This window comes from Zootoca vivipara, chromosome 1 (assembly GCF_965207765.1).
Source record: "Zootoca vivipara chromosome 1, rZooViv2.hap1.1, whole genome shotgun sequence".
In the NCBI taxonomy this organism is placed as follows: domain Eukaryota; kingdom Metazoa; phylum Chordata; class Lepidosauria; order Squamata; family Lacertidae; genus Zootoca; species Zootoca vivipara.
The window spans coordinates 17531866-17551437 of NC_142582.1; the positions used below are offsets into that span (position 1 = coordinate 17531866).

The 19572-nt window shown below is 46.6% G+C and overlaps 1 protein-coding gene across 6 annotated transcripts in view; it reads left to right on the forward strand.

Moving 5' to 3' along the window:
- The window catches only part of MYO3B (myosin IIIB), a 270696-nt gene that overhangs the window by 28202 nt on the left and 222922 nt on the right, over window positions 1-19572 (forward strand). For all 6 annotated transcript variants that reach the window (XR_015946782.1, XM_088656726.1, XM_060281215.2 and 3 more), the window contains 4 exons: window positions 4890-5073; window positions 8046-8180; window positions 14978-15082; window positions 15390-15489. Coding sequence is in view for 5 of the 6 variants with exons in the window: in XM_088656726.1 (XP_088512852.1) it covers window positions 4890-5073; window positions 8046-8180; window positions 14978-15082; window positions 15390-15489 (524 nt within the window). In the remaining variant the exon portion in view is untranslated. The remainder of the gene's footprint in view (window positions 1-4889; window positions 5074-8045; window positions 8181-14977; window positions 15083-15389; window positions 15490-19572) is intronic.

A 19572-nucleotide genomic window follows, 5' to 3' on the forward strand; every position in this document is an offset into this window, starting at 1 on the left:
CAGAGGGCCTTCTCGGTAGTGGCGCCCGTCCTGTGGAACGCCCTCCCATCAGATGTCAAGGAAATAAACAACTGACTTTTAGAAGGCATCTGAAGGCAGCCCTGTTTAGGGAAGTATTTAATGTTCGGCGTTTAATCGTATTTTTAATATTCTGTTGGGAACCGGCCATAGTGACTGGGGAAACCCAGCCAGATGGGTGGGGTATAAAAAAATAAATTGTTTGTTTTTGTTTGTTTGTTTGTTTTGTACATTTCCCTTCTACATGGATTTCCAGGCTGCTTATAGGCTCATGGAAGGTGACAGCGGTCCAGGAATCTGGTCTGTGTGTGCGCATGAACATGGGCGCACAGCAATCTCGCCAAACATTCCTCTCTCTTTAGCAATTTTATTCTATTTGAGGCATTGAAAGGCCGCAGCCGATTATCCCACAAAAGCAGCTTCAGCCTTCTCTGTTCCATGTGGCGGCGAAAGCCAATGTGCCAGAGCTAATTGCGCATGCAGACGCTCTCAGCACCATGTGGAGATGTGCATATGGAACAATAAAACAATATTTTCTGCTTTGCTGCACAAGTGTATCTGCTGGAAGTGCTAGGATTGCCTCCACCACCCATTGCAGAGTCCCAGAAATGCGTAGTGTTTTAGATCCCGACTCCTCAATAAAACACCGCTCTGGAGCCGAGCCTAGAACTAATTTCGGGGCCGATCTGTTCAGAAGGCTTACGTTACTGAGGACTGGCTAATGATTCTCTCCACTGAAAGGCAGCTACTGTTGCTTTAAAACTGTAAAGATATTTACAGTTTCAGAGGGCTTGTGCTGGAAATAACACAATCGGTCAGGAAGAGCTGGTGTGGCTCTATTATCCTTGCTCACTGGTCTGACACATCCTGTCCTCTTATGTGTTCAATGACCAGTGGGGGCTGGTGACAGAAGAGGGCCTTTGAATCCCCTGGAAACTGTTTCTGCAATGCTGATGCAATCTTGCTGTTGATGGCTAATTTGTTTACATTTGGCGTTGCTAATTCCGGTGCACGTTGCACGTTTTGCTTTGTGGTCATTGCCTTACATTTGGGTGGAAGTTCTTATTGGCAGATTGTTCAGGGCAACCTCTAAGGGTTGACTTAGTCTTATAACAACCTTTCCTAAGCTGGTGTCCCTTGTTATAAGAAAAAACTGCTCCTTTATGGGGTATTCGGCCCCTATCGATAGGAGAATATAACAGAGGCCAACCGGAGTATACTGAGAAGCAAAGCGGCTAGTAAGTCTGGTCTTTATTCAAGGAACTGCTGCAACAGGGTCCCCACTCACCACACACAGGAGGGAGGAGAACCCTGAACAATGGTGCTACAGTGGTACCTTGGTTCTCAAACATAATCCATTCCGGAAGTCCGTTCCAAAACCAAAGCGTTCCAAAACCGAGGTGCGCTTTCCCATAGAAAGTAATGCAAAATGGATTAATCTGTTCCAGACTTTTAAAAAAACAACCCTTAAAACAGCCATTTAACATGGATTTTACTATCTAACGAGACCATTGATCCATAATATGAAAACGATAAACCATGTACTGCAGTCACACAATCAAGCAATCAGTAGCTGGACTGGGTTCTACCCAGGCACAAAAAAAAGAGCCACAAAAACAAAAATGCAAAATAAATAGCAAAAACAGACAGACCTTAGCTTAACACTCGAAACGGAAGTGTGCCACTCAAAACAGAAGTGTGCCACTCAAATTGGAAGCGTAACCTCAAAACGGAGCACATTTGACTTCCAAAAAAAGTTTGCAAACCGGACTACTTACTTCCGGGTTTTGATTCTGATAATTGTGTCTGAATCCTACCAGTTAATATTCTTTGTAAGCATAATGATGTAGAGGCTTGGGTACTTTACTTGTTTTCTGGCTGCACTATTCATTTTATAGATGATCCTCTATTGTCAAGTTAATGTTTACGATTATTAAGAGTGAGAGATTGACTGGAAGTTCTACTTCTCATTGCCTGCAGCGCGACTTCAGCGCCGAGGGTGCATCTATGCAATAATGAATGATACCTGCAGCCTCATCTTTCTTAGACAGGGAACCGGCTATCTATATAACTGAAGTTAAAATGTGTTCTGGCTTGTATTCTCAACTTTTGCAAAACTGTCGCGCCAGGCCTGGGTTAATTTGTATTGGCAGATAAAAGGTTTTTAGAGCACAAAGACAGATGTTGCAAATCTGGGGTGGTTGTTTTCTTCTAAGCATCTTTTTAAGATGGAAGAGCAAAAAATCCTTTGTGGAAATTAGAAGAGTTATCTCCTGTTCATCTTGTATCAGGAAGCTATAGATTTTGGGGCTTTAAAAAAGTAAAGGGTGAGAAGGAACCAGCTTGCTTGTATCAGCAGGCCTATAGCCCGTGGAAGTCAGCTGAAGGGCTATTTCCATACTTAGAGAAGCATTGCCATCCTGCAATCTAATTGTGGTCTTATCCTTTTCTGAAGTGCTTTTTATTATGAGGGGTGTATGGTTTTTTTATACCCACAGCATGTGTCCATATGCAGAATAGACACTTAAGGAGGAGCCTGCTACCTCCGGTGCTGGTTGTGTGTAGAGACCCTTTAACCTGGCCTAGAAATAAATTCAGACTTTATTGATTACCAATCAAGTGAGTGGTTGCATAGGCTCTGGTTCGACTAGCTCCCTGCAGCGTTGCAGACAGCGCTGACTCTGAGCAGGAACCATAAGTCAGCCTTGGGTGAACACCTGGGACAGAGGCAGGCAGAGCCCAGATGAGCCCTGAACTCAGGCTCAGGGCACAACCCTGCTCGGGGAAGACCAACCATGAGTCCTTCGATTCCTTTTGAAGGAATACCCATCGTATAGAGATGGCTAGGCATCCTGCCACCCCTATCAACAAGAACCAGAGCCTACCCGCCAACCTTATAAGTTGTGATGATTTGCTACATGGCAGGCGAAACCCAAGTGGCATCAGCCAATCAGCCAAGTGGGGGAAATTCCTGCCGTGCCCCTGTCCGAACGACAGGCGACACACGATGGCATAGCAAGGTCAAGCGCAAGCCCTAAAGATAGGGAGAGGTGGGCGGGTGTTCCAGTGCACTGAGACCCGAAAGAGAAGCTCAGGGTCACGTGCATAGTGGTCCCTCTAACTCAGGCATCCCCAAACTTCGGCCCTCCAGATGTTTTGGACTACTGTTCCCATCTTCCCTGACCACTGGTCCTGTTAGCTAGGGATCATGGGAGTTGTAGGCCAAAACATCTGGAGGGCCGCAGTTTGGGGATGCCTGCTCTAACTGCTTTGATTGGCATGCCTATAGCCCAATTGCTCCCCGTTAGAGGGACAACCAATAGGGTGTTGTGGTTGCTCCAGTGTTCCCGCCCCAACACCTAGGCCTGATTGCCGGGTCCCACTCTCTCTTGTTAGGGAGGTCCTGATTTATATAAATAACGAGAAGCTGGATTTTATTTGTGTAAATATTTGGTTCCTTTCAAGCTGATGGGGAGTTAATGTTCAACTCTGATGGTTTTGAGATGCTGATCTTTTCTGACCCTCCAAGTGTCCCTATTTTCCAGGGATGTCCCTGATTTAGAGAAGCCCTCCCGGTTTCTGATTTTGATCCCAGACTGTCCCACTTTTCCTTAGGATGTCCCTATTTCCTTTGGAGAAATGTTGGAGGGTATGGAATTAAGCAACCCCCGAGCCGTCTGAAGGCAATCCTGTATAGGGAAGTTTCTTTTTAAAAAAAGTTTTCATGTTTTTATGTATGTTGGAAGCAAGGGCGTACCCACCATGCGGCAAGTTAGGGCAGCTGCCCTACTCTAGAAGCAGGGCTGGTGGGCAGAGGCGGAGCACAGCCCGGCGGAGCGCGAGTTCGCCATTCCCGCCGCACCGCGCCGCACCCTCCCTCCAGCTCCCCGGCGCGCCCTCAGGCAAGGCCAAGCGCGGCGGGGAACCAGGGAGCGCGGCGCGGTGGGCGGGAACGCCGAACTCGCGCTCCGCTGGGCTGGGCTCCGCCTCCGCCCACCAGCCCTGCTGCTAGGGAGGGGCACAGCCCGGCGGAGCGCGAGTTCGCCGTTCCCGCCCACCGCGCTGCGCCCTCCCTCCAGCTCCCCGTCGCGCCCTCTGGCAAGGCCAAGCGCGGTGGGGAACCAGAGAGCGCGGCGCGGCGGGCGGGAACGCTGAACTCGCGCTCCGCTGGGCTGGGCTCCGCCTCCGCCCACCAGCCCTGCTTCTAGGGAGGGGCACAGCCCGGCGGAGCGCGAGTTCGCCGTTCCTGCCCACTTTGTGGCCCCTCCCCTTCCGTGCCTTGGCCCCTCCCCTTGCCCCCCCCCTAGTTTTGATCCTGGGTACACCCATGGTTGGAAGCTGCCCAGAGTGACTGGGGCAACCCAGTAAGATCTGTGGGGGTATAAACAGGAAAATTTTCTCATAACACATCCATATATCCAAGACGAGAATTGCATGCAATAAAATGCAGTACGACAAAATTGGTGGTGGATTTTGACAGAGCAGGAGACCTTCAGTCTGCTGAGGGTAGTCAAGCTGCAGGAACACAAGGTTGTGGAATAAAGTATGTTCTTCCAAGTCAAGAACATAACATCTGTGTTGGGAGACAGATGGGCTGGATAGTGAGATGTTGCTTGCAATAGAATCCCAAATTAAAAGTTACAATGGCTTCTAAATGTCAGTGGCTGCAGGGGTTGGAGCTGAAGCCTAGATTGTACTGAGACTCCTGGGGATGTCGCCACAATTTAGCTTCCAGACTTGGCAACCCCCTCCCCCCCCCAACTTAATTAACATAGTTTTCCTCATGACAGCCTCTGTCACAGCCGGCAAGGAGAGTTGCTTATGTGAAGCTAATCCGGTGATATTTTGTTTTAACCATTTCCTTTCTGCAGGAAGCCACTCTATGGATTGTTTCAGTATAATCAGAACATGATTGGGCTGGAATCATTACCCGATCCCTCAGATACCTGGGACATTATTGAGACCATTGGAAAGGGAACGTATGGGAAAGTTTATAAAGTTACAAATAAGAAGGATGGCAGCTTGGCAGCAGTGAAGATTCTGGATCCTATCAGTGTAAGTAAAGAAGAAAGTTAACCGTTTGGTTTCCCTTTCCCCCTAACAGATCAAAGGCCCCCGGCACCAACAGATGTGATCCTCATACTCAGTAATTAGATGAAATGCAAGTATTTTGGGGTAATTGTTCAGTTGTACAAAAATCACATTATGACAAGAAAGCAGGGGCGGTAGCTGTTCCAATATTGCATTTAACCCCAACTGAACTCAGGCGCTTCTGTTTGTGTGCAGAGGTCGGGCGTCTGTCTGTGCTGGGATCTAGCACTTTCTTTGGTACTGAAAACTAAACTGGATTCACAAATCGCCTGTGCCTCTGCAATTGCAAGGCTTAAGAAGTCAACTCCGAAGATAGGTGGAGTTCTCAAGTTTCAACATATTGCAGGAAAAGACCCATTGTTGTTTAGTTGTTTAGTCGCGTCCGACTCTTCGTGACCCCATGAACCAGAGCACGCCGGGCACTCCTGTCTTCCACTGCCTCCCGCAGTTTGGTCAGACTCATGTTGGTAGCTTCGAGAACACTGTCCAACCATCCCGTCCTCTGTCGTCCCCTTCTCCTTGTGCTTCCTGGAGCAGGAACTGGCAAGCCACTCCAGTACCCCTGCCAAGAAAACTCCATGGACAAGGGCAAAAGGCAAAAGACCCATAATCTCTCTGAAAACCAGGGGTGTAGCAAGGGGGACGATGGGGGCGGGGCACCCTGGGTTCCAGCCTGGGCGGGTGACAGTCAGCGTGCCCCTCCCCGCCCCCCACCTCCGCCCGTGCGTGCCGTACGGACACTCTTGCCGTACGCTCTTATGTGGCACCTCTTTATGGGCTGCTGTGTGCCAGCGGCACCCCACATGGACTGTGCATGTGCAGCATCCTGCACGTGCGCACTCCATACGAGGTGATGCCCATGTGCAGTCCTTACGGGCTGCCACTGCCGCTACCGTGCAGGTAGTGTGCGCCCCCGCTACTCCAAAGCCAAGCCCCAGGCCTCCCGGTAAACATCCCGCTTGGCATGGCGGGCAGCTGCTGCCACCGCCCGCTGCGCCAACCATGCTCAGGAGGCTCAAGGCTCGGCTCTATGTAGAGCGCATGCATAACTACCCCCCACGACTCCAAAGCCTCCAGCCTCCCGGTAAACAGCCCGCTGCTGCCCACTGTGCCGAGCAGGCTCAGGAGGCTCAGAGCTCGGCTTTGGAGTCGTGGGGGCGCGCTCTACCCCTCTACACATGCACGCTACGAGTGACGCCCCACCCCCGGGTGCACGGCAATTTGCTGCCCCAAGTGAAGCAGCGGCTTCCTACACTGCTGCTCAAAATGCCACAAGTGTCTAGGTTTGGTATTGTTTGTGTGTAGGACATGCATAGATAATAGGTTGTTTTTTTTTAAGAAAAGGAGATACACAGATTATTATTTTTAATGAAAAAATAGTTATCTGAGAAAACTTAGAGTCAAGTGAAATGATTTATAAATGAAACCTAAATGGTTTGAGGAAAAGCAGAGTTTATGGGAATAAGGTGAAGAAGAAGGAGGAGGAGGAGGAGGAGGAGGAGGAGGAGGAGGAGGAGGAGGAAGGTAAAGGACCCCTGGATGGTTAAGTTCAGTTAAATTTGACTATGGGGTGCGGCACTCATCTTCACTTTCAGGCTGAGGGAGCTGGCGTTTGGCCACAGACAGCTTTCCAGGTCATGTTATCAGCATGACTAAACTGCTTCTGGTGCAGTGGAACACCATAACAGAAGCCAGAGCACAAATAAATGCCATTTTACCTTCCCGCCACAGCGGTACCTATTTATCTACTTGCATTGGTGTGCTTTTGAACTGCTCGGTTGGCAAGAGCTGGAGCAGAGCAATGGGAGCTCACCCCGTTGTGGGGATTCGAACTGCCGATCTTCTGATCGGCAAGACCAGGAGGCTCAGTGGTTTAGGCCACTCTGCGTGGCAGAGTTTATAGGAATAAGAGCCAAATCTGAAACATCAGAAGAAAGTTTCATTGCATTCCATGGAATTTATAACCTAACAGGTCTTCTTAAGTATGCAAGCAGGCAGAGCAGTCGTATTTTACCCCAACAGGTGAGTGAGGAGGTTTGCTGGCAATGCAACCATTACACCCTGCTATGAGCAGGCCAAAAGGTAGGGGGCGTGTCAGGGGATTGTTGCGGCTACTCTTGAGTAAAGACGCTCCAGTCCGATCTGTCTTTTAAGGTTTTATTGTGCATACTATTTACAGTGTAGAGATAGCAGAAAACATGACCTCCTAGTCACTCACAGAATCCGGCAATGGCGCCCTTCTGCTTCGGGACCAGCATAATGGCTTGGGGACCCCAAAACGCCACCCCCTAAACCTGCGTTTGGGAGCGCGCCTCAATTCGGGCGCCGGAAGCGGCTGCGCTCCCTCTTCCACCTGTTGGCTGGGGCTCTGATGCCTCACTGAGCCTTCCCTCCATTCCGCTCCATTCCTCATTCCCCCCGCCTGACCCACTGCTCCCGGTCTCACTGGTCAGGATGCTAGGGGGGGGGAGGCTCCCTGTAGGGAGTCCCCCTGACAGGGCGTCTTTTTCTTTTACCTTCCCATTGACTACAGCGGGAGGTTATTAACCACGGGTCACTTCCTGGGGTGTGATGGCATCTCTGTGTCTGCGCCCATTGCCCCCGACACACAGCCTCCCCCTTACTCTGTTAGCACAATATCCCTGGTAGATGAGCTATCACTGGAACAAGCTTCCCATCGGAGGGCTAGGGGATTTCCATTGGCATAAGAATTGCCCCACTGACATACTCCCCATATACAGTAGCAGAGCTTCCCAAGGCCCCTCAGCTGACTTCTGGCTAAGGATAGGATTGATCCCTTTAATCTCTCTAATGCTGCCCCAAAGCCATGTTTATGTGATTGCTATTCAGTCTTTAGGTGTGTTATGTCATGTAACCCATCCCCAATAAAGCTGTTCGCTTTGTAAAGTGCCCATCTCTGTGTGTCTCCAATTTAGGATGTGGATGAAGAAATTGAAGCAGAATACAACATCTTACAATTCCTTCCTAATCATCCCAACGTTGTTAAATTCTATGGAATGTTTTACAAAGCAGATCAATATGTAGGCGGACAGCTGTGGCTTGTTCTTGAGGTAAGATATTTTGTGAGACTAAATCTTAATTAAAAGAGGTTGTTGTTTTTTTACGAGCTAACTGCTTCTTCCAAAAACGTAGAAGCAAAAAATATTGGCCGACCATTCTTCTCTGAAGAATTCTGTATCTTTCCGCTCGTGATTATTAATCGGAGGGTAGGAAGTGCAGTGCCAGATGTTTCGTCTACTTAGCATTTACACTGTACATTTACAAATGCATATTTGCTTTTGCATATGCCTGAACTGAAGTGGGCCACTTCAGAGAGAATCTGGCTTCATCCAAATTTAGGTAGATGGCAAATTGATCCATACTCATTTGGGCTGTTCCCAAAGATTTGGGACTGATTTGGAGGTGCGAAGGAATCAGTCAGTATATTTGTGAAAATATATACTTCTCTCAACCTCTCCAAATGAAGAAAACCCCTGTGAGGGAGGAGTGAGAGAGGAAGGGGTACAGTTTTGTGATGGAAAAATATAGCTTTTAACCATAGGGAATCATTCTGCAAGGGCTCTCAAATCACAGTACTTTGGGGAGGGGCACTGAAGGAATGTATTCAAACAAACCTCTATTGTGTACTCCCATTTTCACACATGTCAAGGAAGTTTTTTTACGTTTCTGAGCACAATTCAAAGTGTTGGTGCTGACCCTGAAAGCCTTAAACGACCTCGGTCCAGTATACCTGAAGGAGCAATTCCACCCCCATCGTTCTGCCCAGACACTGAGGTCCAATGCCAAGGGCCTTCTGGCGGTTCTCTCGCTGTGAGAAGCCAAGTTACAGGGAACCAGGCAGAGGGCATTCTTGGTAGTGGCACCCGCTCTGTGGAACGCCCTCCCATCAGATGTCAAGGAAATAAACAACTACAGTGGTACCTCGCAAGATGAATGCCTCGCACAATGAAAAACTCGCAAGACGAAGGCGTCTTGCAATGTTTTCGGCGCTTCGCAAGACGAAGTTTCTCGGTGGGTTTTTGTTTTTTTTTGCTGCGGCAAACTGCGCTTTCGCAAGACGCAAATCTCGCTAGACGAAGTGACTCACAGAACGAATTACTTTCATCTTGTGAGGCACCACTGTATCTGACTTTTAGAAGACATCTGAAGGCAGCCCTGTTTAGGGAAGCTTTTAATGTTTAACAGACCAATGTATTTTAATATTTTGTGGCTGGGGAAATCCAGCCAGATGGGTGGGGTATAAATAATAATAAATTATTATTATCATTATTATTATTATTTAGATGGCAGCAATAAAGTCCTCTGGCTGCCTGTCCTTGAAGTGCAGATCCAGTGGGGTCCCTCCCCCCAAAAAAACCCACCCCAACACCTACTGTTTTACTAGCTTTGAACACAAAGAAGGACTCCCTTATGCCTTTCATACTGGTTGTAAAGTTGACCTGAAATGGTCGAGAGGCATGTTCTTCACCGAAAATTCAAAACAAAACTTCATTGTGCATTTCTAAGGCCCCAGTTTTGGAAGCTACTATTTGTCTCATGTGTGGGCTACGAAGTTATCGGGTGAGAATTTGAAGGAGGACACGGTTTGAAGGACACCCCTGAACCACTGCAAATGCCTTTCCTAAACTCTAAGCTCATTCCATTCTATCTAAGCTTATTAGCTTTCCTAAGCTCATTCCATTCTTTCAATTGATCCGACCGGCAGTTAAATCATACAGCATCGTGTTTCTTGGGATGTCATCCTCTCGGGACATATTGGGTGTTGGTTCCTGTCCTGATCAGGTTGTTGTAGCCTTATTGGAAGAAGCAGGCAAAAGCGAAGGAAGCTTCAGGCCTGCCAGATCTACTTTGTGGGCTGTTGTGGCTGGAACCCACAAATCTGCTGAAGAAGAAGCCACGAGGCAAAAGAATTTATGAACAGGGGGCTTTGGATCATGTTTGGAGATTAGGGATTTGATTTCTTTTCGGTTCCAGACGTGAACTGAGCTCAGAGCTCTTTCATGCATATGCCCACTCCTTCATTTCTGTCCTTCATTTCTGCAGCCCAATTCGAGTGCGGAAAGTTGATTTGCTGTTATTCTGCAGCCCAATTCGAGTGCAGAAAGTTGATTTGCTGTTATTGTTAAACAACTGAGATTCAGGAACCATTTATTACAAATCAACTAGAGATCTGCCAGTAGATCCCTGAGCTACCACTTGCCCATCCCCGATTTCAATCAGGGAAGCCGGTTTAAGCGGAAAGGGTTAAACATCCCCTCCCCCAGGGACTGATTTCCTGACTGTATTGCTGCTTTGCTTATTGATAAAATTCCAAACCCTGCAGGAGCTCCTGTTGATGCATCCCTGAATCACATCCAGTTTGCCCTTCAGAATAATTCACGCGTGGTTTCACCCCCTCTGGATTGCAGTCATCAAACTGCAGGCGGGGAGAAAGTTAGCAAAATGTTAGCATTATTGACCCAACTGAAATACCCTGCGCTTCAGGATTTGCATACCAATTTTGTCTCTGTTGTGATGCGATTGCTATTTATAACATTTGAATTCAATGAAAGAAACTCCATACAAAAGGGCTCGATTTTTTTTTTTGATGAAATCATATATTCTTTGTGATGTGGCTAACTTCTCGGGGTGAAAATGTAATTAAAAGTTCTCGTTTCCCCTCAGGGGATCTTCGTTCTGCCAAGCTTATATTCTATGAGCAATACCTTTCTCACTCAGAGCTCCTTTGAACACTTGGACCTGTCATGACTAAAGTGTTATTATTACTTCAACGTGAGGGGAGGAAAAAGGAACTTTTTCTGCAACCCTGTTCACTTATTTACAAAAGTGAGCACACACACACCCCCGACACAAACCCCTTGCCTCCCCCCTGGCCTCATGCACCAAGTTTCTCAACCTTCCTCAACATGGCTACACCCAGATATTTCGGATTTCAGGTCTCATCATCCCAAATCACTGCAAACCCTCCAAGGGTCCCTATTTTCCAGGGATGTCCCTGATATAGAGAAGCTGTCCCCGTTTCTGATTTGATCCCAGAATGTCCCACTTTTCCTTAGGTCTAGGACGTCCCAATATTCATTGGAGAAATGTTGGAGGGTATGGAGTTATCCGACCCCCGAGCCGTCTGAAGGCAATCCTGTATAGGGAAGCTTTTAAAAAAATGTTTAATGTTTTGTTATGTTTTTAAATATATGTTGGAAGCTGCCCAGAGTAGCTGGGGCAACCCAGTAAGATGTGTGGGGTATAAATAGGAAAATCATCATTCTAGAATAGGACCTCCTTGTTTTCAATGGAGAAATGTTGGAGGGTATGTCACTGGCCATGCTGGCTGGTGTTGATGGGTCTCCAGCTGCTATTGGACGACATCTCCCATCATTCCCAGATAGCCAGGGCCAGTGTTCAGGGATGGTGGGAATTGTAGTTCAAAAACAGCTGCCGTCCCACGTTTGAGAAACCTTGATCTAGAGGGCCTTAGGTGGAGGAAGGCCACTTTGTGCTGTGAGGCCACAAGCCTGTCTTTTCCTAACCCCAGTATGAGACACCAAAACAGAAACAAAGGAACATCCACCACTGTCTAGGGTTGCCAGACTCAAGAGAGGACAGGACTTCTGTGCCTTTAATTGCCCTGCTCTCTTTTGAGTCTGGAAACCTTACCCCTTTGTTTAATTTCCAAGCAAAGGGTCTGCTGGTTTCTCTTTAAGGTTTCCAGACTCAAAAGAGAGCAGGGCAATTAAAGGCACAGAAGTCCTGTCCTCTCTTGAGTCTGGCCATCCTAGATCCCTGGCCTCTCTCACCACTGTACCAGATTTTAGGAGACATCTGAAGGCAGCCCTGTTTAGGGAAGCTTTTAATGTTTAATAGATTATTGTATTTTAATGTTTTGTTGGAAGCTGCCCAGAGTGGCTGGGGAAACCCAGCCGGATGGGCGGGGTATAAATAATAAATTATTATTATTATTATTATTATTATTATTATTATTATTATTATTAACAACTACATGTTCCTAGGCCAACTCATGTTGGCATGAGCTCACACCTCATCTTAATAGTGTTGTTATGGATCTAAACAGCAAACATACGGTGGTTAGAGCTGCTTCGAGGAAATATACTAGTCCGTCTAGAACTATGTGATTTCATAGCTGATATATTCTACTGGTGAATGCAATAGAAAAAAGACACCAGACTGATAGCAAAATAGCTACTGGAGAGAGATGAGTGATGAACTAATGATGTGGGCAAAAATCCATTTAGAAAGGTTTTAATTTTACTTTTTCTCTCGTCGTTTTAGTGTGTGGAAAACTTTAGTGTGTGGAAAACTATAGATGGGGGAAATGTTTGCAAGAAGCTGTGCTTTTCTGGATTCTGAATGTTTCATCTCAGTTGTTGGCAGAATGCGCCATCAAGCCCCCGAGTATAGAGATATGTCTGCCATCTATTTTATATTGCCTGCCAGCAGGAGCATTGATGGAGTGAAGGTTTGAAATGACAGTAATTTGTTGCCTCCCAGTTATCAAGTCCATCGATCTTGTCCCTTAAAAACACACACACACACACACACACACACACACACCCTCCTGGATGTTCCTTCACAGAAAAAGCAGTTTTGGAAAAGAGACAGCATCAGTATAAAAGTATACCACTTCTGATACACACACACACACACACAATATTTTAAAACAAAGATGAATCCCATAAGAACAACAACCCTCAATTCAGTTTAGGTAACTTTGGGCAAGGACCATAGCTCAGTGGTAGAGAAAGTGATGTATTGTGTGGAGGAGGTCCCATATTCAGTCCCCCATCAATCCAAGTGTCACAGCAGCATGCCAGTCAGTAACCACAGAGTTCAAAGTTGGAGTTAACACCTTATGAGCAAAAAAAAAAAGCATGATCTCCACAGACTTGGTTCAATGTCAGGCCTAATGAGCAGCTCGTTCTCGGTGGTCTTATTCCATGAAAAGCAGTTGCCGAGAATGAAAGTCCCCATCTCCACACAGCTGTCTAAGTCCCCTCCTCTCCAGGGCTTTCCCCAAGCAATCAGAGTCTGTCCCTGCTCCACCCTTTTCACGCCTCTTCTGATTCTGGGAGACCAAGAGGGAGGGAAGCTTGTCGCAGTAGGAGGAGGAGACACCCGTGCCTTTTCACCAGCCCAACTCATCTCTGCCTCTTGGCCTCCCTCCCCTCCACTCTCCTCCTTCAGCTTCTGCCTCTGATTCTGGACTGCCACAGACTCTTCCCCGCTCACTAAACCCTGTTACATCTTCAGCTTCTGACACCTTGTATTCCCAGTCTTCTCTCTCTTCTCCCTCTGACCATTCACTGCCGTCCCCCCAAGCCTTCCTCCCTTGGGGGTTCTCCAGCTGGTTCCTTCCATCATTCTTCTGTGTCCAACTTGTCCATGAAACCAAGAAAAGAAAGACAGGAAGAACCTCTGCTTGAGACCCTGGAGAGCTGCCTGTCAGAGTGGGCAAAACTGTGCTAGAGGGACAAATAGTCTGACCTAGTATAATGCAGGTTCCAGTTCTCCTATGTTTTTATATTCCTAATTTTTCTACCTCTTGTGTCAGGCCCAAGGGCTGGCGACTGATCAGACCTACAGCCTATGAGCCTTTTACATTAACAACAACAGTATCAAAGTTAGATGACTTCGGAATGTCACTTGAAGCAGGAACCTATCTATTATAAGCCATCCTAGTCCCTAACATGGAACCCCCATTGGTTTAACGGAACCTTAGGGTCTCATTCTGATCCCCACTGCATTGACCCTTTAAAGTGAATGGAAGGAGAAGGCAATGAAGAAGGAATAGTTCGGTCGGTAAAGTGTGAGACTCTTAATCTCAGGGACATGAGTCCTAGCCCCACGTTGGGCAAAAGATTCTTGCATTGCAGGGGGTTGGACTTGATGACCCCTGAAGTGTAGATGGGTTCCCACAGGGTAAGACACAGTGATAACAGAACTAACAGAACTGGACAACCAGGGTAAAGCAACTGCTTTTATACATCTCTGAAGGCCTGGGCCACTCCCACTCTCAACGTGATTGGCTGTCTAAACTTCCAAGCTGCGAATCATGGCTCAGAGCTTAAGGGCCAATGGCAGAGGCCCAAATCCTGAAATGTTCTGTGATTGGATATCATGTATCGAATCAGAACACGGGGCTCAGAATCCTTAGTCCAGACTCGAGCTCAGACAAACACAGACCACTGATTGCATAACAACCCACGTGGTCCCTTCCAGCTCTACAATTCTGATTTTGCAGTGGGATTTGCTTCCCTCCTGAAATGAATGGAGAAGGCTTTATGTCTAGGGGAGCTGCATTTATCCACGGAGGCACTGCACTCATTAGTAACCTTGTGATGATGCCAAAGCCTTTGACCCCTGAGATGTATATTTTAGGACCCACCCTAATTCTAATGTATTTTAACTGTTTTTAATACTGTGTTTTTAAAATGGCCATAACCCACCCTGGAACCTCATGGTGAAGAGCGGGAAAGAAATTAAACGGGTAAATAACAGGTCACGAGCATCCTTGATTTCGTCTATGTGAAGCAATGCTCTGTGCAGGCATTTGGAAAAGCTGTCACATCTTTCCTTCTAAAGGTGAGAATGGGAAGCCCATGAAGTTCACAAGCTTATGGATTTTGGCTTCTATTTGGAAACAGAAGCATTGTGGGAATCAGGAGGGCCTAGTTTCATTTTCATGAGCTTACAGTCCAGGGTCAAATCTCTTGTGTACATCTATTATTACGGATCCATGAAAGCAGAGATCTGCAAGCTAAACAGGCCTGTTGAGTGACTAACAGGGGGTCTTGCTCTGCTTCTCTTTCCCCTCTTCCGCCCCTTTTTGCAGCTGTGCAACGGAGGTTCTGTCACAGACCTTGTCAAAGGCTTGCTGAAGTGTGGCCAACAGTTGGACGAAGCTATAATCTCGTACATCTTATACGGCGCTCTCCTGGTAAGGATGTTCATTAAGCTTCTAATGACAGCAGAGGGTGCAATTTACCCAACTGATGACATTTTCTATTTATAAATGATGGCGCGGCTGACAGTAAAATGCAGATTTTGTTATAGCAGCAGCGGGGGGGGGGGCTGTTTGCAAGATGTGATGCAGCGGGCGGGCGGATGTTTCTAACAGTGTGCATGCAGATTGTTTTGATTGCCCTCCCTAAAATTAGGGAAATTACATTTCAAAATGGGAGTAAGCATCTTCTCTCTCCCCTCTCCTTCTTTTTCTCCTTTTTTTCTTTTCTTTTTGGCACCAGGGTCTTCAGCACTTACACAACAACCGGATCATTCACCGTGACGTCAAGGGGAACAACATTCTCCTGACGACAGAAGGAGGAGTCAAGCTTGTTGACTTTGGTAATGAACAGCTTCTTTCTTTAGACCAGGGTGTCTGTTTTTTGGACTGCATGGGAAAGCAGAGAAGTCTCTTCATCTGAGTGTTCTTTCAGGGTGGAATCTTGAAATGAGAAGGCACAAAATGCACGAACGTAGCAATGCTAGAAAAGGGGTTGTAGCTCAGAGGCAGCAGAGCTCACGCTTTGCAGGCAAGAGTGCCCAGGTCCGATACCTGGAATCTCCAGGTAGGCCATGTTTGAAATCCTCGAGCTGCACCCAAGGGTCTGCTCACTATAAGGCAGCCTCCTGTGTTCTCAGGTATGGGTGGAGCTGGTGAAATCATACAAGCTCCCAGCCTCCTGCCGGTGGCTTATAAGTCTTGGATGGAGTCATGGGAGGAAGGAGGCAGAGGAGAAGCTTGGAGAAGGCAGAAGCTGCTGTTTGAGAAGGAACCAGCCAGATCGCTCCTGAGCTGATGGGAAGGGTAAATTGGGGGCGTTTTCTCTCCCCTCAGAGTTTGACTATTTCCATCTGACAGAAAGATGGCAGGACTGCCTCCCCAAACATTAGGAGTGTTAATTACCTGCTCTGATGGAACCCCAGAAATTACAAAACAGTTTGGAAGGGAGAGAGGGAAAACTCTGCTCCTGATCCAATTGTATGTAAAGCACACCAGCTGTGGCTATGTGCCCATATCTTGCTCAAATAATTGTTAATAGTAACAACCAGGGTTTTTGTGTTGGTGGTGGGAATCAGGACTCCTACCAGTTACCTGATTTGGGCTAGCTATATGTGCGTAGCCCTGGCAATCGAATCAGGCCAGGAACCTTCCCTGCTTCTCCCTCATGCACATGCTGCTTGCTAGATCAGAGCATTTGTTCACAGAAATAATATTGGGAAGAGGTTCTTTTTGCCCAGTGCTGCGAAGGCAAAGATCTCTAGATTTTAAATATTATCTTTTTTCCATACGAAAAGAAGGCACCGTTCTTTCTAAAATGAGTTTTGACTAGCCCTTTAGCATATTTATTCACTCTCGGCAGAAGCTGAAGTGGTCCACTGGGTCCAAAAGCTAACAGATCCATTTAATTTGCAATTACAGCTGTAAGACATGAGTGTGACTGAAAATTGGAAGCCTCCATAAAAGGATTAAAGAGAGACGGGGAGAAGTGGGTTTTGCAGTAGACTTCTGAATAAGCTTGCTGATTTCTTGAGGAGGATGCTAATTCAAGTGATAACGATAGCAATAATAACAAGAGAGGAGGCAGATGTGACTCACGCAGCCAAGTTTTATGTCCTCAGAAATGGGGTCAGCACATTGCGTCTTCCTCCCGTCATCCCATACTTGCAAGCGCTTAGCAGCAACTAACACAATCAGTTTGCAATCTCCATCTTGGGACAGAGGCTATGCACCCATTACTGGTTAGTCTGGCTCCAATGTGCTTCCGCTGCTGATGTGTGACATCATGACATCATGTCATGACACATGACATCAGCAACAATCCATCTTTATCCTGTAGCTTCTTGAGAAATATTCCTATATGGTGCACGAGCAGAGACTCTGCTCCTGCCCTTTGGGGGAAGTAGGCAGCCCTGAACATCTTTTTTTTAGATGCCCTCTGTTCGATAAGGTACGTAGAGATACCATCGCCCCCATTCTGGAGAGCCTGGCCGACCTCCCAGATGAGGCCAAACTAAAGGCCCTACTATTAGGAAAGGAGCAAAAGTTAACTCGGATGGTAGCCAGATTCTGCACCCAGATTTGCAGGACCAGTCTCCCCCCCCCCCCCAGAACAAGACAGCCAATGGAATAGTAAATGCGGGATTGGACTGTGGGAAGTAGTTCCTTCGCTCGGGCACGGAACTGAGAACTTTGAGCAGCACCAGGGGAAAGGCCAGCTGGACCTGCCTTCTGGAAACATAACCGCTTCAAACTTATAGACTCTTATATCCACCCCGAATGACAACCCCCATAGCCCTGTAAAGCATTTTTATTTTAATAGCTGGTATACGACCGTAATAAAGCTTGATTGATTGATTGGTGCATTTGCCCTCAAACCATCTTCTATTGAATTTGAAAATGGAGGCCACACTTAAGCAGAGGTGTGTGCAGTGCAGATGTTCATTGCGCATGCGCAGATGATAGCTTCATAGAATTTGATGGAGTTTGATGGGGTTGCAGGCAAGAGAAACAAATCTGGTTGTTGGGCAGTGTTGCTCACGACTTTGTGGCATTTTTGGTTGCTCCTATAAAGGTATTGCCCATTTGGGGATTTTGCAATAAACCTCCACACTCTCTCGCCCCCACCCTACCCAAATTCCTGCCCAAAGGGTTATAGCAATAATATAAAGAAGTGAATAAACATGCATAATACAGTGGAACCTCGGTTTATGAACACCTCGGTTTATGAATTTTCGGTTTATGAACGCCGCGGACCCATCTGGAACGGATTAATTCACTTTCCATTACTTTTAATGGGAAAGTTCGCTTCAGTTTATGAACACTTCAGTTTATGAACAGACTTCCGGAACCAATTACACCCATGTTTCAGTTTATGAACGCTTCAGTTTAAGTACTCCGCGGACCCGTCTGGAACGGATTAATCCACTTTCCATTACTTTCAATGGGAAAGTTCGCTTCAGTTTATGAACGGTTACTCTGCGGACCGTCTGGAACAGATTAATCCACTTTCCATTACTTTCAATGGGAAAGTTCGCTTCAGTTTATGAACGCTTCAGTTTATGAACAGACTTCCGGAACCAATTGTGTTCATAAACCGAGGTACCACTGTACTGAGTTGGGAGAGTTAACCAGCGAACACAGGGTTTCCCATACTGGAGTCTCCAGCTGTCTTTGGACTACAATTCCCATCATTCCTAGCTATCAGGACCAGTGGTCAGGGTTGATGAGAACTGCAGTCCAAAAATAACTGGAGACTCAAGTTTGGGAAACACTGAGCTAACAGAACAAGACAGAAAAGTAATTCACCTCAGATCGGTAGCTCAGTTGGTTAGTGTGTGGCGATGATAATGCCAAGGTTGCAGGTTCAATTCCCTGTATGGGACAGCTGCAGATTTCTACATTGCAGGGGGCTGGACTAGGTGATCCTCAGGGTACCCTCCAACTCCAGAATGCTATGATTCTATGAAACCACAATCTATTTTTTTAAGGGGGGAAAACCTTTCAGTATGTAAATGTGGCTACTCAAAAACAACCCCACTGGGCAGCAATCCCCAAGCAGAATAAACTGTTTTATATACAGTACATCCCATTTGGCACTTTAGTTAAGTGCTAATTCCCTGGTACTTCCAAAGTAGCTTAATTTATTTTAAAAACAAAGGCTCTGTGATTGCTTTGTCCAAGTGATGTGAGAGCAGATGCCTGTTTATTACAGGGAAGTGCAGAAATTCGTTGTTGATGAGTAGTTGAAACACACAGTTTTGAGGAGCCATTGGGCAAACAACTAGCCTAAAGCAACAGCTTATTGAGCAGTCTCATTGGCATCAAAGGATAAGGGGTGGAAATCACTTTTTATCCGATGCCATCTTCCCGGGACAATAATTAGTACCAGCAACTCGCTTGAGCTGCAGGAAATAACCCAACAGTGCCAAAAGAAAAGAGCACATTGGAGGGAGGAAGTAAAAAAAGGGGAACAATATTGGTTGAGCAGCATTTTCCAATATTTTGCACATAATCACCATGTTGCACTCCCACAGTGGGATATAAAATCCAAAATAGAACAAGAATGGCAAACGATTGATGCTATTGACTGGCTGTGCTTTAGTTGGATGAGAGAACCATAAGTTTAGGTGGCTTTTTGTCTGATCCTTTGACGTACATTTCTGACATTTCAAAAAACCTCTTGCAAAATATTTGATGGCACAAAACGTAATGTGTTTGCTAAAATGGAATCTACCTGCATTTCATACCCGTTTTGAAACTGGAGGAAAACTAAGCGCTCTACATTTAGTCCACAGAATGAGATAGGTGTAATTTCAGATTTCAGTGTGCTTGCACTTATGCAGTGGCCAAAATTCTTAGGAAGGTACAAAGTATATCCAAATGTCTCTCCTGCTCTTTGATATATTCAAGATTGAATTGCAAAA